Source organism: Ostrinia nubilalis, chromosome 6 (assembly GCF_963855985.1).
Source record: "Ostrinia nubilalis chromosome 6, ilOstNubi1.1, whole genome shotgun sequence".
Classification (NCBI taxonomy): Eukaryota; Metazoa; Arthropoda; class Insecta; order Lepidoptera; family Crambidae; genus Ostrinia; species Ostrinia nubilalis.
In genome coordinates this window covers 494,941-520,471 of record NC_087093.1, presented here as the reverse complement: position 1 = coordinate 520,471, position 25,531 = coordinate 494,941, and the positions used below count along the sequence as shown (strand labels likewise).

At 47.2% G+C, this 25,531-nt stretch overlaps 1 protein-coding gene across 1 annotated transcript in view; it reads left to right on the top strand.

Annotated features, from left to right (window-relative positions):
* Positions 1–1,126: 1,126 nt before the first annotated feature.
* The window catches only part of LOC135072773 (uncharacterized), a 72,524-nt gene continuing 48,119 nt past the window's right edge, over positions 1,127–25,531 (top strand). Inside the window, exons 1-12 of the mRNA XM_063966810.1 lie at positions 1,127–1,142; positions 3,494–3,636; positions 7,265–7,434; positions 7,509–7,595; positions 7,679–9,939; positions 12,430–12,614; positions 17,513–17,635; positions 17,956–18,043; positions 20,378–20,878; positions 21,313–21,513; positions 23,321–23,443; positions 24,518–24,673. Coding sequence (XP_063822880.1) covers positions 1,127–1,142; positions 3,494–3,636; positions 7,265–7,434; positions 7,509–7,595; positions 7,679–9,939; positions 12,430–12,614; positions 17,513–17,635; positions 17,956–18,043; positions 20,378–20,878; positions 21,313–21,513; positions 23,321–23,443; positions 24,518–24,673 — 4,054 coding nt within the window. The remainder of the gene's footprint in view (positions 1,143–3,493; positions 3,637–7,264; positions 7,435–7,508; positions 7,596–7,678; positions 9,940–12,429; positions 12,615–17,512; positions 17,636–17,955; positions 18,044–20,377; positions 20,879–21,312; positions 21,514–23,320; positions 23,444–24,517; positions 24,674–25,531) is intronic.

The window sequence follows — 25,531 nt, the reverse complement described above, 5'->3', positions numbered from 1 at the left end:
ATCATGAAATGTCGATTAACATTAAATATCTTATTAATATTGATTTTCAGTAGTAAGTATCCACATTTATAGTAGAATACAATATTAGTCAGTATTACATTAAGTCATGACGTCACAAACACAAACAATCAAATACAAGCAAATTAAACCCTGCATCGACTAATGATTATAAATTATTATTCCTTATATTTTAAAAATTCAGCAATCGAGTAAAAGCTTCTTTCCAAAAGCCATGTGCGCAAAGCTGACTTGAATCGATTTATATGCAGTTCTTTAAAGCGATTTGGTATCTTGTTATAAATTGTTTTACACATAGAATAACAGTTTTTTTGAAATCGTCGAGTTTTTGGTACCATTTCCAGAACTAGCCTGTGTGGATTTCGAACCGACCTTTGATTGACATCCCTCGCTTGCGTGAATTTCCAATTGTTATTTCTTACAAATAAACTAACCTGAAGAATATACAGGCACGGAAGAGGCAAAATTTTTAACAATTGAAAATAAGGCTTACATGAGACATCAGGGGCTATGTTACACATGGCTCTGATGCAACGTTTCTGTGCAATGAACAGTTTATTGATGTCTGTTCCATTTCCCCAGATTATGAGGCCATATCTTAAAATGGATTCAACATAAGCGTAGTAGGATGTAATTGCTGTATTAACATTTGAGATCCTGGTCAGTTTATACAGAGCGAAGACAAATCCATTAACTCTGTTGCAAACCCGGTCTATTTGATCTGCCCAAGTGAGCTTTGTATCTATTCTTATACCTAAAAACTCAGCATTTGTAGTGGTTTGCAAAACTTTGCCATTGATATTGATGTCAACTGATTGATTTTTAAAATTATTAAAATTTACAATATTAGTTTTCGTTAAATTAATTTGAAGATTATTACTATTAAGCCATTGTATTATCGATGTCAGTGTATTTACAATGTCAACTTTGTGTTGTTCCAGTGAAGAATTATTATTAGTTGATATTATAACAGATATGTCGTCCGCAAATAAAATGGTTTTTTGTTTCGTTATTTCTGGTAGGTCATTTATATATAAAACGAATAGCAAAGGACCCAGCACACTTCCTTGTGGGACGCCGCATTTATTTTCTCGAAAATCGGATCTATATGTCTGAGCTGTATGGTTAGAATCAAGTTGAGTTACTTCAACATATTGACTTCTACCTGTAACATAGGACTCTAACCAACCCAACGCCGGTCCTCTGATTCCACTACGTTCTAGCTTTCTTATAAGTTGATCATGAGATACACAGTCAAAAGCTTTCGTCATGTCAAGAAACATCACTGTTGTGTATTTCTTGTCGTTGACGCTTTGCATCACCTCGTTTACAAGGTCAAATGCTGCATGTATGGTAGATTTCTTTTTTTGGAATCCATATTGATTTTGTGCTATTATTCCATATTTATTTAAAAATTCAGTGAGCTGTGAATGCATAACCCTTTCAAAAATTTTCGAGAAAACCGGTAGTAGTGCTATTGGTCGGTAATTTCCTAGGTTGGCTTTTTCTCCCTTTTTGTATAACGGCTTGATAACAGAAATCTTTAATTTTTCTGGAAATTGCCCATTTTGTAGTGAAAGATTGACTAAGAAAGCCAGAATTGGAGATAGTTCTTCTTTGCATATTTTAACAACTTTTGTACTTACGGAGTCATAACCCTCAGACTTAGTATTCTTTAGTGACATTATAATTCTATTGATGGTGTGTGCAGTAACTGGTGTTAAAAAGATACTGTTTTGTACATAACCTGCATTTGCAATTTTTTGTGTGTTAATTGGTGTATTTAATGATATATTACTACTATTGTCAATAAAATGATTGTTAAATGCCGAGGCAATTTTTTCAGGGTCTGTATATTCCTGGCCATTTTCTATTATTTTGTTAATATAGTTCCTAACTTTTGAACTGGTCATTTCACCTTTAATGACTGCCCAGGTTGCTTTGCATGCATTTTTGCTGCGTGATACATATTTTTGGTTGGTAATTTTTTTAGAGTGGTAGATACATTTTTGATAGAGTTTATTATATTTAATGTAATTTATTCGATTAGTGTAATTCTTTTCATAATAATATTTAAATCTAAGTTTTCTTTTCACAATGCTACTTCTTTTAAGACCTTTTGTCATCCATTTTATCTTAGATGGTGTGAAGTTTTTGACTCTTGTTTCAGGAAAGCATAATTTATAAATTAGTTGGAGCATTTCATGAAATTCATTATAAGCCATATTCAAATCTTTTTGCAAATAAATATTATGAAACGTTAGACATCTCAAATACTCCTTAAATTTAATCATATTTTCCTGTGTGTAGCATCTATTAAATGTAAAATAATGTGTTGGGTTTTCCTTTTTTTGTTCAACATTAAATTTCAGAACCTGTGCAGTATCATGGTCTGATAGAAAAAGAGACAAGACGGAGCCAGTAGCATTTTTTATATTACTAACTATTAAGTCAAGACATGCGTTACCCCGAGTAGGGTCGTTGATGTGTAACTTCAGATTATATTTTGTTAGTATATCCGAAAACCTAGAGGAGTTTTGATTTTTTTCAAGCATATTTATATTAAGGTCCCCTGCAATAATAATAAGTTTCTTCGGGAATTTCTGCAAACATTTATAAATGAGCATATCAATTTTTAAGCGGGAAAGCGTAACAGACAGACAGACAGACAGAGTTACTTTCGCATTTATAATATTAGTTGGGATTGATGTGCCAGCAACTCTAAATAAATTCTAAAATAATAATCCTTGCTTGCTTATGAACCAAATAGTATGAATTCATGGATAAAATAAATATTTTTTTCCGATGCACAATAAAATTCGCCCGCTGTGTCCTGAAGAAAAAATTTTTTTCACCCACTTTTTGCGAAAAAAGTACCATACAATGTTATATTTTTATAATCCTGATAAATGTAGCTTTCAGGTCATATTTTTTTATTAGATTATCTCCAGTGGTTTAAAAGTAAACGACGTTTATTTAAAAAAATACTTTTTGGTTTTTGTGAATTTTACTCAATATTTCTATTTTTTTGTATGAAAAGGCAAAAAGTTTGTTCTAGAAATGAATTCGCCATCCTTTAATTATCCGAAAATAATACCACACTTGCCCTAATACCCATAGTTTTGAAGATATGGGCCTTAAAGTGAAGCGTGGCGGAAGGAAACTTGCCCCCCCTCCCCCTGCTACCACAGGGGGGGCTCCCGATGTCTACCGACGGAAATCCACTCAGGAGCACCCAAAGAACCACTGTTGCAAAAATGAGCCTTCTATACCAAAGTGGAGGGGTTCTTGCACTAAATTCCCTACTATTTATCTCCATCAGTCGGAATCTCTCAGTTGTTGAAATAGAAATGCTATTTTAAATTCAGTAAATAACTTTCTTAAGTGTCCAATGACTGGCAGTTTACCCTACCACATTTCAAGGGAATAAGAAAACGTTATTTGGTGGGTTTATTTTAACTGTATTAATGCACAGAGTCGGAGTCGCCACCGGAGGCGCGGCCGGGCAGCCTGTTCTCGCGGACCAACGCGCAGCCGGCGGCCGAGACCCTGCGCCGCTACCTGCTGGGCGGCGTGGCCTGGCGCTGCCTGGCGCTGCTGCGCGCGCTAGGAGTCGAGGTGAGTGTCTCCAGCAGGTTATCATCATCATTATCACGCACAGACTGCTGAGCTCATCCTGACGTCATCCACCTCCGGTTCTTCCGGGGGGAGTGGTGTGGCGACACCGACGATAAGCCACTACAAACTGTGTACCAACAGATGGCGCTGTCACTCTACACTATGGCACACTCCGCCGCTCATACAAACCTGCATCGCGGTGACGGAGTTTTATATCCTGCCAAGTATATATAGACAAACCAAGATGGTGTAAATCGGACCTTGGTCCCCGAGCACAACACCCACTCGGAAGGAAGCACTAACATCTAGCTTCCTTATTGTGGTTGAGCATCATATCCCACATCATCATCATCTCAGCCATAGGACGTCCACTGCTGAACATAGGAATCCTCCAATGCTTTCCATGTTGCCCGGTTGGTAGCGGCCTGCGTCCGACATCATAATGGTAGCAGGAAGGCGCTGGACGCAGGCCGCTACCAACCGGACAACATGGAAAGCATTGGGGGAGGCCTATGTTCAGCAGTGGACGTCCTATGGCTGAGATATGATGATGACGGTGCCTGGCGATGCTGCGAGCGCTGGGAGTCGAGGTGAGTGTCTCCAGCAGGTTATCATCATCATCATTATCTCAGCCATAGGACATCCACTGCTGAACATAGGAATCCTCCAATGCTTTCCATGTTGCCCGGTTGGTAGCGGCCTGCGTCCAGCGCCTTCTTGCTACCATTATGATGTCAGTCGCACACAGCTCAACCGGGCAGCATGGAAAGCATTGGGGAAGGCCTATGTTCAGCAGTGGACGTCCTATGGCTGAGATATGATGATGACGGCGCCTAGCGGTGCTGCGAGCGCTGGGAGTCGAGGTGAGTGTCTCCAGCAGGTTTCTGCCACCAATACATCTGGCAGCATCATCAGCTAACTGCAGTCTATTGCTGAATCATAGTCGGCCGAGACGCTGTACCGTTACGGTGCCAAAAAGCTTAATCACGTGTTTTTTGCATTCTCAAGGTTCTTAGTCCTCCATTTCTTTATGGTAATAGTGTATTCAAAAGACTCAAAGTTTTTGGGTGTTTTAGTGTGCGTCCCTGCTCCATACACATACATACACTACTATAATTTTTAATAAGGTACTTTCGGAAATCGGTTAACTAATCATCAATGCACCAAATACAGGCTATATTTGAGTTTTCTTGACCAGTAGGCCTAGGATGCGCGCCGCGATAAGTGGTTATCACGCCATTTTATCGATTTTTACCATACATTTTGACGTCGATAAGAGTATATCAGGGCGTGCATCCTAGCCCGGCAGGTAGTATATTCTAACTCCAACAGCAGGTCCAATGAATTAAGATCTGCGATAAAACCAATCAAAGGAACCACTGCATAGTGTTCAAACCGTTATCTAGGCTTGAGGCGTGTGCGGCGATGCGCCCGCGCCGGTTATCGCGGGTCACCGACGGAAACGTCTGCACCGAACAACTTGATGCCAATCTAGCGGTTCGGCAGCCAGATGAAAGAGCTAAATCTGCACCTCGTTTATCGGCAAACTAAAAATAAAAATGTTTACGTCGATAATGAGTGTCCCAATATCTGCAATGCCAATGAGGCCTCCTGATAAATGAATTACAATGTGCGTACCAACGTAACAGGATTGTATTACATTCGGGTATTATAATTTCCAGTATTACATGTGAAATACATTTTGTCGGGTGAAAACGTGTAATCATTATAAACCCTTACTGTGTCCGAGCTTTAACTGCTTCGTTCGTTCGTTCGTTCGTTTCAGCCGAAAGACGTCCACTGCTGGACAAAGGCCTCCCCCAAGGATTTCCACAAAGACCGGTCCTGCGCCGCTTGCATCCAGGTACTTCCCGCGACCTTTACCAGATCGTCGGTCCACCTAGTGGGAGGCCTGCCCACGCTACGTCTTCCAGCTCGTGGTCGCCACTCAAGAACTTTCCTGCCCCAGCGGCCATCAGCTCTTCGAGCTATGTGCCCCGCCCACTGCCACTTGATTTTAGCGATTCTGCGGGCTATGTCAGTCACTCTGGTTCTCCTACGGATCTCCTCATTTCTGATTCGATCACGCAGGGAAACTCCGAGCATAGCACGCTCCATCGCTCTTTGGGTGACCTTGAGCCTTCTACTGCTTAAGTCCTTAAAATTACATGATGTACCTCAGCGCCATTATCGGCGGATATTGTCAAGTGGCGCACCGTCGAGAGGCGGCCGATACGCACTTGCCCAAAGAGCCGATATATTGTATGCTATCTTTACACAATATAATTTGCGATGTGCCCTAAATCGTTGTTTACAAACGGTTGTCAACAAGCGCCCGGTTCCGAGAAAGAACACTCAGAAAGGAAAATTTTCAATTGCATTTGTCATTATCTATTTTCCCTGACAGAATTCAAGGTTGTGTAAACTAAAACAAATAGTAAACATGATCAAGCATACAGTCATGTAGCTTTGTATATATTTTTTCTGAGAATCGTTACGTGTATGTCAATTTCTATTAATCAATATAGATAGACGTTAATTTAATTTAGTATTAGGTATATTCGTCTATCAGCCAGCCGTAATTAAATATGTAACAAAACTATCACTGTTTATTAATTGTTTTTCATCATATCAAGCCCACCCATTAACTCGTTTGACAAGATAGATTATGCAAAAATCATTACTAGCAGCCGATAATTAAGTTGCCCTATCATATAGTGGTCGTTAGGGTGTTCGCGATAGAGTTCAAATTAGAATCTTAATAATAATAGCAGAGACTGCCTGATTACACGCAGTCACTGTGTCATCTTAATTGAGATGTAATATTAATGTAATATTGAACCAAAGATATTTTTTCTAAAAGTCTTTACATTGGGTAAACAGTTATTTCTATGAATTCTAAAATAATGTTTATTGTAATAGGTACCTACTGCTCAGAATTCGATTATGAAATTAGAATTTTATTTATCATTTAAAACTAATAATATACTTTTAACGGAAAGATAAAAATGTCAAGAGATGAGCGTTGTAATTGGTGACAAGAAAAACCAAGCTCGTGCTGCATTTGTCCTCGAACCAAGCGATAAATACCCACCATATTACTTAATTAGATTTGTTAAAGGTCTTTGCCCTGGCTTGAGGTCTAGCTAATTGAGTTGTTATGTTATAAATCGCAAACGCATTTGCGCCGGATACCAGTGCAATTATTCGAGTTCGATGCTCTAACCGCAGCGCACTAGGACTCGAGTCATTGAGCATATCGCATCGGATTGCTACGAGCGAATATGCGCTAATTGACACCTACGTAATACTGTAAATCCTGTTCATTAGCTTATTAGTGACTGTTGCGATTGTATTTAATTGAAATAAAAACTAACCCACATTCGTACATAATTACTCGCAAAAAGTTAAACAGTCTTATAACAAGTAATAATAATTTGACAGACCGAGTTACAAGGATACATTTACTCATCGTCTTGTTTGTTGCATTTCCGCAAAACCTAACAACTTCTGACCTTCTGTGCGGATTTAGAAAGGCGAGTCCACCTTAAGCAGCTGAGCCTAATGAACCGCTCATTTTCCGTACTCAAGCGGACACAAGGCTTTACTTAGTTACTACTACCTCCAGGGACTATCCTGTTGCCGGCAACTGAGCTCGGTGCTGGTGTGGGTGTTCGGCGAGCTGACGGCGCCCGCCGCGCTCCCCGCGGGCCCCGCCCACACGCCGCTCCGTGGCACTCCTGCGCACGGCTCGCCTGCGGGGCCGCGCGTGCCCATACACCAACTCTTCTCCAACAAGTAATGCTTCATTGTTATTTTTAATTGGATCAAAATGTTAATTATGAATTACAGCATATTTTCGTTCTTCGCAGAATATGGTCCAAACAAAAACCCTCGGGAAATACGGCGCCTAAAATCAACACGACAAACACATCGGGAAAAGGCTCCACAACGGGAAGGTACGCTTGTATAGTTATACATTTCCAAAAAATCATCGTCAGCCTCGGTAGAACGTGAATTGATTCAATTTCCTTTCTCTTAGATCACGACATAAATCGGAAACTAGTGAGAGATTAAAACGAAAGTCTATAAAAGAGAGCGAGCCGTCGTCGGAGTCGGGGGACACCAACGACGAGCTGCAGGTCCTGAACCGCTCGCTCACCATCAAGGTGTGCTCGCCGGCCGACGACTTCGACTACTTCACGTCGCCGCTGCGCTCGCCCGCGCCGCCCGACCACTGCGAGCCCTACCACTCGCCGCGCCGCGCCAGGCCCAAGGCCGACGACTTCATGACCGACAGGCACCGGGAACTACTCAACGCGGACGTCTCCGCCTTCGAGTTCATCCTCATGATCACGGACCTGCTGCAGGAGCTCTGCCGCGCCGAGAGCAGCCTCTCGGGCTCCGAGGGCTCGCAGATATCCGTCCAGTGCATAAACTTTTCCCTGCGAAACCTCTGCTCGCTGCAGTTCACCTCCGGGTCCGGGGCCGCCGCGGGGCAGAACGAGGAGGTGTCCAGGATCAAGGTCGCGCTCACGGAGCTCCTCATGGTGGCGCTGGACGAGGTGCTGATACATTCCGACCTCTGCGCCAAACTGATCAACAACGGAATCCTGCCCATGCTGCTGCGACTGCTCGAGGACGTCATTTGCAAATGCAGCACCAAGTACCAGACGAAAACCGACACCCCCAACCGGGCCAAAATTGAGACGCCTAGCCAGGCGGAGGCGAACGATTTGCTCAAATTCGTGTTCGGGATCGCGTACTCGATCCTCGCCTTCTTCCACTGCCTCCTGATGCAGTGCCGGACCGTCGACAAGCTCCGGGAGTTCACCGACCAGTTCAAGCTGTACAGCGAGTGCCTCAAGGGCGGCCTGCTCAAGGACTGCATCGAGCTGATGATCCGCATCCCCGGCGTCGACGAGGACGAGGCCGTCGCGCTCATCAGGCGGCTCGTCGAGGCCGCCGCGCGCCTCGTGGCCGCCATGAAGCGCGTGCGCAGCCGCGTGCTGCACGCCGCCGCCTGCGCGCGCGCCCGCCACCGCGCCTGCGCCGCGCGCGTGCGGGCCGGCGCGCACCACCACCACGACGCGCTCGGGCCCGCGCGCGCCGGCCCGCCCGCCGCCTGCTGCGTGGCCGTGCTGTACGCCGCGCTGGCCGCGCTCGCCGCCGACCCCGCGCTGGCCGCGCGCGCGCCGCTGCGCCGCCAGCTGCTGCGCGCGCTGCTGCGCTGCGGCGCCTGCTGCTGCTTCCCGCCCGCCGCGCTCATGCAGAGCGTGGTGCGGCTCGCGCTCACGCACCCCGCCGCCGCCGCGCCCGCGCTGCGCCTGCTGGAGCGCGCCGCCTACGGGCCGCGCGAGCCGCCCGGCCGCCTGCCCTGCGCCGTGTGCGAGCCGCCCGCCCGCGCGCGCGCGCCCTGCCCGCACGGCGCCGAGCGCGAGGGCGCGTGCTCGTTCCTGGTCCACTACAACTCGCTGCTGCAGCTGGACAACCACGCCAGCGTGCTGCACGCGACCGTCGGCCACCTGCTGCGCGTGACGCCGCGCTGCCGCACCGAGATGAAGCGCGAGCTGCTGTTCGGCGTGATCTACCCGACGTTCATCGTCGCGAAGCACCGCTACGCGATCCGGCTCGAGGAGTCGGCGTACTTCCTGACGGCGTCGTGCCTGAACATCTTCGCGAGCCTGCTCAACGCGGTCCCGTTCGCGGAGCAGTTCATCCAGAAGGGCGGGCTCAGCTACGTGCTCGAGCTGGTGTCGACGCCGGAGTTCTCGAACCAGTGCTGCGCGATTCTCGAGATAGCGATAGTCGTCGAGATCTTCAAGCTGACGCGCGACGACCCGGACGCGTCGCCCCGCCGCGACGTCGGGCAGCTCGCGTCGGTGCGGATGCTGTTCAGGTCGCTCGCGGAGATGAACGACAAGTTCTACAGGATATACCGGCTGAGGCTGCCGGAGGAGGAGTTCGCGAGGGCGTGCGACGCGAGCGAGGAGATGGCGGCGCTGGGGCTGGCGGGGCCCGCGCGGGCGCCCGAGGCGCGCGGGGCGGAGGGCGCGGAGTCGGTGGAGTGCGTGGAGGACCACGTGGAGGTGCTGAAGACGGTGGGCACGTTCTGGCGCACGTGCGCGACGCTGTGCGTGTGCAGCCCGTGGTTCCGCGCTGCGGCGGCGGGCGCGGCGCTGCGCGACAGCTGGGCGCTGCTGCGGCTGGCGCTGCTGGGGCTGCGCGGCGACGCGGGCGCGGGCCGGCGCGCGCTGGTGCGCCTGCTGGAGGCGCTGCTCACGGTGCACTTCGCGCTGGCGGGTGAGTTGAACGAACCTTCTGTTGCGCGGGGCTAGTTAGTCCCGTGCGCGTGCACTTAATTATTTTTGTTTATAAACATTATTTATTGACATAAAAACAAACGTAACACAATATTGAAACATCGTTAATGAACAAGATAAAAGCAATTGACTGATAAATCTTTATAATTGTGCAGCTTATACAAACTTGTAAATAATTTATTGATCATGCGACAATGTAATTCTATCGGCAATGCTTTGAATATTATGTACTGTCCGCATCTGGGTGCAGCTTAGTGCATTATTAGCCGTGCTGTGTTGATGATAAGGGTTGTTTTGTGTTGTATCCTGTTAGTCACCGCTAAGATGCACGATTATGGCGGTCCTGCGTCAGTCGCGACGATTAACCGACGCAACTGCACATTTCATGCTAGATCGGATTACACGTTGGTTTCGCATAAGGACAGTTATGTTATTTAGCACGTATTCATGTCTAAATTATGCGATAAAACAGTATTATTTGTGTTACGTTTTTTTATTGTGTCATTTTTGTTTTTGTGCTGTAAACTTTGTAAACATCTGAACAGCTCGTTGAACGGTGCTGAGCAATCCATTTTGAAATTTTAATATTTTATTTACAGTCGTGGTCAACTAATTAGGGACGTTATATGACTAAAACACAAGACCGTCTCTCCAGTCCGAAAAAAAAAATCTTCACGAGGCTTTGTAGCTTGTGCCTATTAATAACAAGTAATTTGGCTAGTATTCTAAATATTTAAAGGCCAGAAAAGAAAGTAGCTAGTTGCGATCAATATTTTTAAAATAAATAAATCATTGCCACCTACACATTTATTGACCTAGGGATGGACAACTAATTAGGGACACGTAACACTTTCACTGTAAATGTAAATAAATTGGAAATTATTTAAGTGTTTATTACATAACAAGTTTTCATTAATAAATATAGAATACAAAACAAAATCATCAAACGTATTTTTATAACCAATATGGTTGGTTTTGTTGGTTATAACCATTTGACATCGGCGCGGCATGGATGCAATCAAATCATTACAGGTTTCTAAAGAAATATTATTCCAAACACCATTAAATGCCACGAAAAGCTGATTTTTAGTGCCAGTACGTTGAGCTGCAACTTTTTCCTTCGTTTCATACCATAAGCTCTATAGGGCTTAAGTCTGAGTTGTTTTCGGGCCAATCTAGTACCGTCACTGACTGTTGCGCTAGGAACGATTAAACAGAGTACGCGGTATGTTTTGGGTCGTTATCGTGTTGAAATGTTCATGAGACTGGTAAGACTTCTTCAGCATACGATAGCATCGTTTTCTCCAATATTTATTTGTATTGGAATTGCTCAAGTTTAACTTCAGTTCTTTTTATAGGTTACACTCTATGTCCAGAAAAACAGCCCCAGATTTTTATATTGCCGCCTGTATGTTTCACCTGCTTCTTCGTTTACTTTGGTATCATTTCGGACTTTACAGGTCGTCGCACGTATTGTCTGTCATCGGATGAAATAAGATTTATCTTGATCTCATCAGAAAACAGCACATTTATCCATTGAGCAAAAGCCTAATGTCCATACTTTCTTGCAAACGCCAATCTTGCTTCTTTGTGTTCCATCTTCAGTAGTGGAACTTTTCGAGGAACTCTTCCTACAAGCTTTGCCTCCACCAGTCGCCTTCTGACGGTCCTCGCAGATACTCCAGCAGTCGGTTCTGGTCCAAAAATCTCGCTCTTGATCAGAACGAAACCCTTAAAGGGGTCTCTCTTTGCGAGAGTGACCATTCTGCGATCATCTTGTGGGGTTGTTTTTATTGGTCTCTTCCTTCTAGGCATACTTTCTGTGGTTTCATGATTTTGAAATAAGCCACTGCATCGTAGATTCATGTTTTTGGAACATTTCAGATGATCTGCAATTTACCGGTATGGCCATCCACACTGATAAAGATTGATTATAACTTAGCGCATTGTTGCTTTTCTTTCAGCCCATTACCATTAATAATTTGATGAGTTTTTAACTCGCAAGATAAGAATATCGCTTTTCAAATTGACGCCGAAATTACAAATGAACAGAATAAAAGTTATTACTTTTTATTTTTTTTAATTTAGAAGGAAAAACTTAAGCGTCCCTAATTAGGTGGCCAGACCGTCCGTACCATAATTACCGATTCATGTCATTTGATTAAGATTTTTTATTAAGTTAGTAAGTTTTTTTGTTGTTATTGTATTCTGTTAAATAGAGTACTTGATAGTCAATATGTTTACAAAGTATCAGCCAGTAATATTGAATGAAGCTCACAATAATAGGATATGAACACTTAGTATTGCTTAGTATTCTATCTGTCCCTAATTAGTTGACCACGACTGTATGTTCGAAAAGTACGCGAATTTTTGTTGAAAACCTTTTACATATTGCCGACATAGAAAATCGGTCCCCGTAAAGTACGGTTAAATCCGTAACAGCAGCACTGAGCGTAGTCGTTCCCTCTAGATGTGACTGGGGGCCGGTCTGCGAGGCTGAGCTGCGAGCTGGTGCGGGCGGCACTAGCTGCGCCCGGCGCGCTGGGCGACGAGGGCTCGGGCGCGGGGCTGCGCGCGCTGTGCGAGGCGCTGCTGCGGGTGGCGGCCGCGCGCGCCAGCCCGCGCCACTGCATGCCGCGACACCACCTCGCTAAGGTGAGCCGAGCCGGCGCGGGCGACGCTGCGGGTGGCGGCCGCGCGCGCCAGCCCGCGCCACTGCATGCCGCGACACCACCTCGCTAAGGTGAGCCGAGCCGGCGCGGGCGGGGCCGAGCGCGCGCCAGCCCGCGCCACTGCATGCCGCGACACCACCTCGCTAAGGTGAGCCGAGCCGGCGCGGGCGGGGCCGAGCGCGCGCCAGCCCGCGCCACTGCATGCCGCGACACCACCTCGCTAAGGTGAGCCGAGCCGGCGCGGGCGACGCTGCGGGTGGCGGCCGCGCGCGCCAGCCCGCGCCACTGCATGCCGCGACACCACCTCGCTAAGGTGAGCCGAGCCGGCGCGGGCGACGCTGCGGGTGGCGGCCGCGCGCGCCAGTCCGCGCCACCGCATGCCGCGACACCACCTCGCTAAGGTGAGCCGAGCCGGCGCGGGCGGGGCCGAGCGCGCGCCAGCCCGCGCCACTGCATGCCGCGACACCACCTCGCTAAGGTGAGCCGAGCCGGCGCGGGCGGGGCCGAGCGCGCGCCAGCCCGCGCCACTGCATGCCGCGACACCACCTCGCTAAGGTGAGCCGAGCCGGCGCGGGCGACGCTGCGGGTGGCGGCCGCGCGCGCCAGTCCGCGCCACCGCATGCCGCGACACCACCTCGCTAAGGTGAGCCGAGCCGGCGCGGGCGACGCTGCGGGTGGCGGCCGCGCGCGCCAGTCCGCGCCACCGCATGCCGCGACACCACCTCGCTAAGGTGAGCCGAGCCGGCGCGGGCGGGGCCGAGCGCGCGCCAGTCCGCGCCACCGCATGCCGCGACACCACCTCGCTAAGGTGAGCCGAGCCGGCGCGGGCGGGGCCGAGCGCGCGCCAGCCCGCGCCACTGCATGCCGCGACACCACCTCGCTAAGGTGAGCCGAGCCGGCGCGGGCGGGGCCGAGCGCGCGCCAGCCCGCGCCACTGCATGCCGCGACACCACCTCGCTAAGGTGAGCCGAGCCGGCGCGGGCGGGGCCGAGCGCGCGCCAGCCCGCGCCACTGCATGCCGCGACACCACCTCGCTAAGGTGAGCCGAGCCGGCGCGGGCGGGGCCGAGCGCGCGCCAGCCCGCGCCACTGCATGCCGCGACACCACCTCGCTAAGGTGAGCCGAGCCGGCGCGGGCGGGGCCGAGCGCGCGCCAGCCCGCGCCACTGCATGCCGCGACACCACCTCGCTAAGGTGAGCCGAGCCGGCGCGGGCGGGGCCGAGCGCGCGCCAGCCCGCGCCACTGCATGCCGCGACACCACCTCGCTAAGGTGAGCCGAGCCGGCGCGGGCGACGCTGCGGGTGGCGGCCGCGCGCGCCAGTCCGCGCCACCGCATGCCGCGACACCACCTCGCTAAGGTGAGCCGAGCCGGCGCGGGCGGGGCCGAGCGCGCGCCAGCCCGCGCCACTGCATGCCGCGACACCACCTCGCTAAGGTGAGCCGAGCCGGCGCGGGCGGGGCCGAGCGCGCGCCAGCCCGCGCCACTGCATGCCGCGACACCACCTCGCTAAGGTGAGCCGAGCCGGCGCGGGCGGGGCCGAGCGCGCGCCAGCCCGCGCCACTGCATGCCGCGACACCACCTCGCTAAGGTGAGCCGAGCCGGCGCGGGCGACGCGGGCGCGGGGCTGTATTACCAACTGTAATTTGTACCTGCATTCGATAAATCAATTTATATTTTAAACTAGCTTTCCGCCCGCGGCTTCGCTCGCGTGGAATTTTGTCTGTCACAGAAAAACTATATCGCGGCGTCCCTGTTTCCAAAACCGGGATAAAAACTATCCTATGTCCTTTCCCGGGACTCAAACTATATCTATGCCAAATTTCATCAAAATCGGTTCAGTGGTTTAGGCATTTATAATAATATTCGTATAGATAACAGCCGAAATGCCGGTTTTGTGTGCGGCAATACAGGGAGCATCCATTAATTACGTGCCGGCATTACGCAACCAGCGGATATGGTAGACGCTGAAGCTGCTGGCAACGCGGAGACAGTCCGTCTACGGTTTCAAATAAATGCCCCAATATTGATTTAGAGCCGAGCTTGACAGCAGTTTCTCTGTCGGCATCTCTATAGTCAAACCGCCGGCAGTGCTGCTGAGCTGTGTTACCATATTAGATTGAAATTAATTACCGAGGCGAGATAAATGAAGCTATTATATTGGTTCTTTACAAAAACATCCCTCGCATCCATCCATCTAGGCATCCTCGCACATCTTTGGTGGAAACGCAGCCTAATATATCACATAAATTACCCTTTCATAGCAGCCAGTAGCTGCTAAACATGTTTAGTGGTGCATTTTTTTATGCGAGCCAGTGCAAATATTTTGCAACTTCTCAGTTTTTTCACGAAAACAAGTGATAACGCGACAGCACTCTATCCGCTGTGTCTAAAAGCTGTTGGGTTAAGATTACCGCTGTCCTACGATACTTAGAGTTAAGTACGTACTTCCGATAGCGTGACCTATCTCAACACGTTACAGTTGAGCGTGTAGGTACAGGCTGACGATCATTAATAAAATGTGTGATCTGTTTTTTTAAATGCTTGCATTGCATTATTAATTACAGCTAAGTAGTTTTTTGCTTTCTCGGTTATTACGTGACTTATCATTTATCTGATATTTACATTTAATAAAAATATTTGTACATCGTTTGTGTATAAATATTTAAACTTATAACAATCACACACATTCGACTCGCTTGATCGGCGTCAAACTAATCAAGCATAATTTATCTAAATCAGCCCGGTACATTTCCGTAGCTAGCATTCCGAAAAACTGGAATCATTAGAAAAATGCGGTCGAAAGTGACCCATCGAGGCGCGAGCGTCGCGACCCGTGTGACGTCACTTCTTGTGGTAGCCGAAACATCAAGGTGAACAGCCAAATTAATGAAGCGCTTATAGATTATCGAGGCAACTTAGTTTGCTAATAATGTGACAAAATTAGCCTCAAGCATGTTGAAGACATTTCGGTCCTTTAAATGTTACGAAATTTTAATTACCTGGAAGAAGTTTAAATCAAATCAATTTATTAATATTTTTATATTAAAATAATAAAAGATTACATAATGTGCATTAAAGGTCGCTAGAGTGTTTACAATATAACAAATCGGATTACGGAACCCCTAGAAGTGCGGTGATCTTGCCGCGCGTCCACGTGCCGCGCCGCTGTGTGTGTGCGCGCACACACGGCCTTGTCTCGGCTCTAGTTCTCACGAACGTGATTAGTTTTACTTTATTTAGTTTTATATTCGCTCCTAAACAGTGTACTCTTTCTTTTTGGTGTAAAACAGCTGTGTGGCCTGTGTTTATTATGATTTGTGGCCGTGGCAATTAGTTACTGAATCAAGAATATTTGACAACACAGTGAAATGATTAAGAAACTTGAGTCTACGGTGAGTCTTGTTTTGAAACCGGATAAAAGTTTTTGAATTCATTTAAATAGTATGTTACGCAATGATATTTAAAAATCTGTGATTATTAAAATGACAAAATTTGAGCTTTGTGAGACCGATACTCATGTGTTAACCATGTTAAAATGTATGAACTGTATGTGACTCTGTTGGTGCACCTAATAAATCTATATATATAAAAGAAAGTCGTGTTAGTTACTCCACTTATAACTCAAGAACTGCTGAACCGATTTAGCTGAAAATTGTCAATGAGGTAGTTTAGAGCCAGGAGAAGGACATAGGATACTTTTTATCCCGTTCGAAATAAAAAAAAAGTCTGCTTATTTATTGCCATTAAGGCGGAACAAAGTTCGCCGGGTCAGCTAGTAAATAATAGATACTAATACCAAAACGTATTTTATGTCAGGTGATAGATATTAATTGAGAATATATCAGTAGTGGTACATCATAAAGATAAAACTGAAGTCATAAAGAATCGGTAATTGCGCCAATCGTTAACTGAGTTATTTGGTTCATCGACAGAAATCATTTAAAAAAATATGAGCATGTTTATGCTCTGAAATGAAATATCCAACAAGCGCAAACGTATGAAAATTAACAATATCAATCTATTACTATCTATTGTCCGATTGTAATAATTTGGATTCGTCCAACTCTATAGTTAGTATAACAGTTAGAAGCCACACGAGTGAAAAGATGAAGCATGTACTGATCTGTTCCCTCAAGTGAACTCTTTGAACCAATAATTCCACGAAATTCAATTCAGTTAACGAATAAATAACGTCTAAGGCTGATTTGCGCCACCTTATTTTAACCGTGACTATAACCGGTGTTTTTATGGAGTTTTGACAGAGTTTTGTTTAAGTTAAAGTAAGATGGTGCAACCCCAGCCTAAGTTCATTGCATAGCTTGCCGTTATCTTGTCATCATCATGTGATTTAGTCTGCACTGCAAGAGCACAACCCTTTGGAAGATTTGGCGTACGCTCTCCCCACTCATTCATCATCATCAACAGCCTTTTACAGTCCACTGCTGGACTATGAGCATCCTCCACTATAGTGGAGGGTTTTGTCATAATCCCCACGCTTGGCAGGCGGGTTGGAGGTCGCAGTTTAAAAGATTATTGTTTTTCAGAGAGCGCTGCTGCCCGTTCTCTGTTCGATGTGTAGTTTCTACTTAGGGACTACACACTCGTTAATGATATCAATGAGGGCTTACGTTTTAGCGCTCACCAGTTAGCGCCACTGGAGAGTAAGGTCCTGTCACTTGCTGGTAGCGAAGACAGTGGCACCAACTGGTGAGCGCTAAAGTGGTAGGAGGACTATCGCATTTGCACTCATCAAGATGGCGCCACTGTAGAGTAAGGTCCTGTCAATCGCCAGGGGTGCCAACTGTTAAGTATAAAAACGATAGCCCTCATTGAAAATGAATGTTGTCACGTGCGTAATAAAGTACTGTTTGTGTCGGCAGGTGCCGCCGCTCCTGTGCGCGTCGGGCAGCAGCTCGGCCGACGGCTCGTCCAGCGACGCCAGCGCGGGCGCCGTGCGCGCCAGCGACCTCAGCGACGGCGCGCGACCCGACGAGGGATACGAGGTCACACAGCATTTATTTAGGCTTTAAGCCATATTCATTTGGAAGACCAACCCTTACACAATCACATTCAGTAGACGAACAAATAACAATAACAAACCACTCGCACTTACAATGACTTTCATACAGCCTTTAGAGAGTAAATACTTTTCGATCCCATTATGTCGATCATTGTTGCAATTCCTAGATCGCAGAAGTAGTTGCAATAAATCAAACAACCCATAGTACAAGCTTTCCTTAGTTTGGGACTAGAAGCACAGTGTAAAATGTCCATGGATATTTAATTTAATTAAATTAATTAATTAAATATGTTTTTATTACAGGCAGATGTAGAAATCGGTAATTTGGACATTGTAGCTGAAAAAGCAAGAAGGCTATCATCGTCTTTACCGCTCAGTGACAGCTCTTTTGGTAAGTTTACCGTGCAACTAATTCAAATGGTACACGTCCGGCATGAGTGTGGCGTGGTGACATATCTTAAGAGTTTCATACAGCCGCATATCCACTAGAAGCAGCCTTGCGACGAGCGGTTACCTTGTCCCGAGCTACAAAATGGGGCTCGATCCGTGGCGACGAAATTTACCTTGCAACGAGTCGACCCTCAGGTTGAGGCAGCGTCTTCATTTGAGTAGCCGCAGATTGAGGCGACCTTACTAACCGGTCATTGTGGAAATCATTAGGGGAGGAGGCCTATGTTCAGCAGTGGACGTCCTAAAGCTGCTGATATGATGATGATGATGAGGTTCAGGCGGTCAATCGACCCGAGTTGATTAGTGATAAGGGCGCGTCGACATTGCTTTGGTGTAATTATTTGTTTGTTTGTTTGTTTGGTTAGCTTGTACCAAAATAAGTTTGTAATATTACTATGAGGATAATAGTGCTGGTTGCGTAATAGTATAAGTTTATTTAATGTTCAGCAGTTGTATTTGCAATATTGCGCAATTGTTTGTTAACCCAAATAAAATAAAATAAAATTTATAATATCTGTTTAATAAGCACTAAATTAAATAATAAGTATGGATACCTAAAACCAGGCAAACATTTTTGCTTAGTTTAGGTATACCAACATAATTAACATAAAATATTGTTACTAACCAAATAATTTCATAGTCCCTATCCAGTTGCAGCGAGGGGTAAGACAGGGAGACGTCATATCTCCAAAACTGTTTACCACCGCCCTGGAAGATGTCTTCAAGCTTCTGGACTGGAACGGATTTGGCATAAATATCAACGGCGAGTACATCACCCACCTTCGATTCGCGGACGATATCGTAGTCATGGCTGAGACCTTGGAGGATCTAGGCACAATGCTCGATGGCCTCAGTAGAGCCTCTCAACAAGTGGGCCTCAGAATGAACATGGACAAGACAAAAATCATGTCTAATGTCCGTGTTGCACCCACTCCTCTGAAGGTTGGAGACTCTACACTCGAAGTTGTTGACAATTATGTATACCTGGGACAAACAGTCCAGTTAGGTAGGTCCAACTTCGAGAAAGAGGTCAATCGTCGAATCCAACTCGGATGGGCAGCGTTCGGGAAGCTTCGCCATATACTCACGTCCGAAATACCGCAGTGTCTCAAGTCGAAAGTATTTGACCAATGTGTGTTGCCAGTGATGGTATACAGATCTGAGACGTGGTCGCTTACTATGGGCCTCATAAGAAGGCTCAAGGTCACCCAAAGGGCGATGGAGCGGGCTATGCTCGGAGTTTCCCTGCGTGATCGAATCAGAAATGAGGAGATCCGCAGGAGAACCAAAGTAACCGACATAGCTCGCAGAATTGCTAAAATCAAGTGGCAGTGGGCGGGGCACATCCCATCCTAGGTGGACCGACGATCTGGTAAAGGTCGCGGAAAGAGCCTGGATGCGGGCAGCGCAGGACCGTTCATTGTGGAAAACCTTGGGGGAGGCCTTTGTCCAGCAGTGGACGTCATTTGGCTGAAAAAAAGATCTTATCTTATTGCAGTGAGCGGGACGGCGGGCGAGGCGAGCGGCGTGGGCGGCGACGCGAAGGGCGCGTGCGGCGCGTACGCGGCCGGCGCCGAGCTGGCGCACCCCGAGCTGTGCGTCGTCGTCGTCGACATCCTCACGCAGATCGTCGCCAAGTAAGTTCTTGCTTATGTTCATATAGTCCTGGTTCTTGAATATTACGGATTTACGGCGCTTATGATACTTTTATGAACTCGAGGCAAACGAGGAATTGGTGGTCGATACCGTTTTACAATAGTTCAAAGGCTCAACTTATAAAAATAGTTTACCCTGGGCTTGGCATGTTTTTATTGCGATATAAAATTACCTAGGCAGGACACAACCTGAAAAACTGATGGTCATAGTTGGAAGTTGATACATTGGAAGATGTAAATAGGCAAATAGTCAATAGAAACAAAGGCAGGTGTCGCAGTCTGAGGTCGATGATGTGGTGAAGGTCTCATTAAGTACCTGCATGCAGGGAGCGTAGGACTGGTAGTTGTGGGAACCTTTAGGAAAAGCTTGTATCCAGCAGTGAACGCGTTTTGGTTGAAACAAATGAACAAATGTGTGGTGGTTTCTCCAACGAATTCAAAAAGATACTTAATTGAATCATCATCACTTTTCAGAGTGCTAGCAGGCATAGAGGACAAGAGCATGCCTCCCGAGGAGGTGTCGCGCCTGGCGGGCGTGGGCGCGGGCGTGGCGCGTGCGTGCGGCGCCCGGCTGGCGGGGGCGCGCGCGCCGCTGCTGCGCCGCGTGCTGGCGCCTCCAGTGGCCGCGCTGCTGACGCGCCCGCACGAGCCGCCGCTGCATGGTACGTGGCTGCAGCGCTGCAGCATGCTAGCGAGCGAGAGCATGCCTCCCAGGTGTCTCGGCTGGCGGGGCCGCGTGCTGGCGCCTCCAGTGGCCGCGCTGCTGACGCGCCCGCACGAGCCGCCGCTGCATGGTACGTGGCTGCAGCGCTGCAGCATGCTAGCGAGCGAGAGCATGCCTCCCAGGTGTCTCGGCTGGCGGGGCCGCGTGCTGGCGCCTCCAGTGGCCGCGCTGCTGACGCGCCCGCACGAGCCGCCGCTGCATGGTACGTGGCTGCAGCGCTGCAGCATGCTAGCGAGCGAGAGCATGCCTCCCAGGTGTCTCGGCTGGCGGGGCCGCGTGCTGGCGCCTCCAGTGGCCGCGCTGCTGACGCGCCCGCACGAGCCGCCGCTGCATGGTACGTGGCTGCAGCGCTGCAGCATGCTAGCAGACGTGGAGGACGAGCATGCCTCCCGAGGAGGTGTCTCGGCTGGCGACGGTGCTAGCAGGTTTATAGGACAAGATCGAGCGAGCCTCCTGGGAAGGTGTCGCGACTGGCGAGCGTGGGCGCTGCCCGTGGCCGGAAGCTCACGCGGCCCCACGAGCTGCTGGTGCATGATGAGAACAATTTTTTTCAACTAGCTTTGGTTCACAGTTTCGCTCGCATATAGTTTTGGATCCTCACTTTACCTTCTTAAAATAAGAAAATAATCAGCCACAAACCTCCTCTTTGCAGATGTGTACTTCATGGCAATGTCCCTGTCATAACAACAGTGCAATCTGTTCAGTGCTTTGAACCGTATGTTGATACATTAGTCAGTAATAATTGCTAATCATTGTGGTGGAATAATTAGACGTAAAAAGTAAAAATTTGAATTTTGTATCGGAATTTTCAAACAACATGTGTCCTTCCAGAACTGCAACGCAGCGTGCTAGAGCTGATCCACGTGCTGGCGTCGTCACGCCTCGAAGCGGGCGCGCTGGCGGCGCTGCTGGGCCTGTTCCTGGGCGACGCGCCGCCGCTAAGCGCCCTCCTGGGCGCGCTGCTACGCCTGGCCACCCCGCGAGCCGTCACTCCCGACGCACTGCTCACCTTCCCCACCGTGCGGCATCAAGGTACAAACTGACTTACGTACTTAAGTGTCGGCGCTGCTGGGCCTGTTCCTGGGCGACGCGCCGCCGCTGGGCGCCCTCCTGGGCGCGCTGTTACGCCTGGCCACTCCGCGAGCCGTCACGCCTGACGCACTGCTCACCTTCCCCACCGTGCGGCATCAAGGTACAAGCTGACTTACGTACTATTAAAGGCCGGTCGATCTATACTCATAAATAAAACACTGAATACTCAACTTTCACGCTATATTGCCTTATTTTATGTACAATTCATCACTTAGCACAAAAGCGCGGGGAGTCGTCTCCGCGCGTCCCGCTATTCCGACGTTTGATTCTCGTGTGACATTGACATTACGTCAATGTCACTATGACAGCAGCTCATTTACTATATAACGATACCGCTATTTTAACACAATTAACAGTAATTAAAGCTCCAACCACACCAACGCGTGCAGATCGCCATCGCCGGCGCGATTAAAGGCCAATGACAGGTCACGCGACCTGTCATTATTCTTTGATCACGCCGATGGCGATCTGCACGCGTTGGTGTGGTTGAAGCATTACTGTCTGAACTCCGAGATCACTTAACTCGAGGACTTGGATGTAGTTACTTCGCTTCGTAACACCAAGTCGGTGTAACGAGTGTGAGAGGCCTGCCCACTTTAGACACAATGTTTTTGCTACTCTTTTTTACCCCGACCCTATTCGGTGTACGGTGCCCCGTCACTGCTACTTAAGGTTGGCAATTCTGTTAGCTATGTCGGTTATGGACGGCACTAAATATAAATATATACAATTTATTTAAAACTACCACACGGTTTTGTTATGGTGCCTTGCTTTTCTCTCTAGAGTTTTCTTGCCTTGTCTCCTAAATAGTTTTATATCTGGCACTTAGCCAGAAGGATATCTTAGACTTGTCATGCTCACTAAAATGTCTCTGGGGTAGTGGCGTGTGAGGCGGGTCGTTACATTCCCTATAATATGGTCGAGTGAAGCGATGGCTGGTTCACACGTCATGTCTGTGAACAGGCGCTGCCTTCGGGGACTGGTCAAGGAAAGATATACCTGACATAAAATATATATGTATCAAAACGCAACAATTAACCTAGAAATTAGCACGGCACTAAATAAATATATTCAAAACTGCCACGCGGTCTCGTGCTAGATGGGCGTCTTAAAGGCCACCTTCTATCAACGGGAGCGCGTGGTAAGTAACTTGCTTCTGAATGTATTGTAACTTCCTACTTTTTTATATTTTTAAACCGGCAGACAGTGGTGACTGAGTTTGTTGCGGCGCTTCTTCTCAGCACTTGCCAAATGTTTGTCTCGAAGCGCTGGTAGGGCAAAAAAAGAATGAGACATGTATAGGCTCCTTAAGAGCATTTGACGATTTGCAAGAACTAATTTAATTAGTCTAAACAAATAAAGAAAATTTTGATTTTGGTTGCTTTTGATCTCAAAAAGCATACATAATATTAACTTTCTAATCTCATCTTCTTCGTTGAGTTCAAGGCGCAGAAACTATAGCATGAACTCTATACTGTTATGTTCTTATAACGCTTGACATAGATAAAGCCTGGTCCGTGAGCACGTAGAATTTTGTCCAATGACCCCAAGCTACGCATCCTTATCGCTCGCGCGTAATTATATTGTTGTCGCGACTGCGACGGGCGCCCGCAGTGAGTGTGCGAGCGCGACAGCAACATAATTACGCGCGAGCGATAAGGATGGGCAGCTTGGGGTCATTGGACAAAATACTACGTGCTCACGGACCAGGCTTTAGTTAATTTACAATAATAACCTAACCTAACAGTGTCAGAGCCAGTGGCGCCGCTGACGGCGGAGATGAGCAGCATGTCGCTGGGCCCAGTCTCGGCGCAGAGCTACCACGCCGAGGCGCTCGCCAAGCGCCTTTGTGACGCGCACATTGCGGCAGGTGTGTAGATTTTATTTATTTTCTATTCTTACATTTAGGAATAACTTTGGCAGCTTTCTGACTACTATTTTTTTAAATACAGTTATTGACAATCATTTATAATTTTTAAATTAGTTTGAGATGCGACGTTTAACGCTAAAAAATAAATAACTATATGAATAGTTATCAAGACAAATAGTTATTCAAAAATAATTTTCAATTTAGTCAAAAAATTTACCGGGAACACACGTTGTGGAAATCCTCGGGGAAGGCCTTTGTTTAGCTGTGGGCGTCACTTAATTGATACGAATAACTTCCTATTTGATGACCTGAAGACTCAGTTTGTATATTTGCGGAAACCCGCAATGGCGTAAACCTCTGTGTTGTATGATATAAAGAAATAAGAAAGAAAATAATTTTGTTTGGTAACAAAAGACATAACATATGATAGATCGTGTTTATATCTACACTGGTCATCATAAAAATCGACCCACCCGCAAGCACTTTCAAACGTATGCATCCCCACTTCCCACCAATATTACTATACTATATTACCATTTAGAAGCCTAGTTCTAAACTTCATTTCATTAAAGGAAAGGTTTTTACCCCAAAAATGTGTCTGTAGAAGAATCCAGAGTCACTTCTTCAAAAAATAGGTAGTTACGCTCGAGCCAACTTTTATGGCTATAAAACTGTTAAGTTGGGATTAATCGCTATCCATCTGTTAAAGAGGACACGTGAGATCATTATTTGGTTTTATAACCATAAAAATTGGTCTAATTGATCCCAGAGGTGAGCTCAAAGTGAGGTCTTTTTTCAAGTTTTTCAAGTCACATTTATTGTATATTATGTTAATCGTTTATTAAGAAATTAAATGTGTTTTTCTTTAAGGATATTTATTGGGCTTTCAAATAACACCAATATTGTTGGGGCACCATGATTGTGTCAGCAGAAACGAGTTTTCCTGTAAAACGTAGGTGGGCCGATTTTTGTGATGACTATGTAGTTTGTGATGTAATCTTGTTGATGATCTTTTTAAACAAAAAACAAAATAAATTTAAGCTACAAAATGTCAAAAATAAATGGTCACCACAGGCATCCGGTCGGCGTGGTCGTGCTGCGCGGCGCGCTGCGGCGTGGAGGGCGCGGGCTGGGCGCCGTGGGCGGGCGGCTTCGCGCTCGCCGCCTGGCTGCGCGCCGCGCCCGCACACGCCGCTGCTAGCGTGAGCGCGAGGGAACCCTCCAACTGGGGTGAGTAGGAAGAATAAGAAAAACTTTATTTGACACAAACAGAAAAAAATAAAAAACAGAACAAAGGGATTTAAAATACACAATAATACATCCTTCTTTAATCCCATAGCAGGCCTGTTCATCTCCGCGAGTTTACATCGAAAACAAAACACGCACGATGGCCCACCTACAGGATAATATTCGACAAGGCCTCACATACGAGCGAACATTGACTCACTCACGCGTATTCTTGTGTATGATGGAAGAAAATAAAGAAAATGATGTACTAAATACTGTGCAGTATTTAACTGCCTAAATAATAATAAAAACACAGAATGTACTTTTTTAAGTTGCCTCAAGACACTGAGAGGTAAATAAGTAGTTAGTATTATTCATGATAATTCATGCTAAATCATGTATTTCCTCCGCCATTTTCCGCAGTTTGGCACCTCACGTCACATCATTTTACCGAAGTCAGCCCTATAGCTTCGGCGCAGTGCCGACCACTGACGTTTGTCAACAAAATGGTGCTTGACTCTTGAGACAGGCTAAATTACATCATATTGTTAATGACATTGACACAAAGCAATACCCAAAGGAATGATGAACTCCATAGGGCTAAATGCTCAGACTGGAATAAGGCCTCCAATATCTTTAGGCCTAACCAGATTAGATGGGCTTTGGAAAAGTTTAAACCATTTAAATCAGCGGGAGAAGATGGCATCTTTCCTGCTCTTCTACAAAAAGATAATAACTTACTTCTCCCGCATCTGGTAAAAATATTCAGAGCAAGTTACGCCTGGGGTATTATACCAGAACCATGGAATTGGGTCAAAGTTCGTTTTATACCCAAAACGGGGAAAAGGGACTACTCACAAC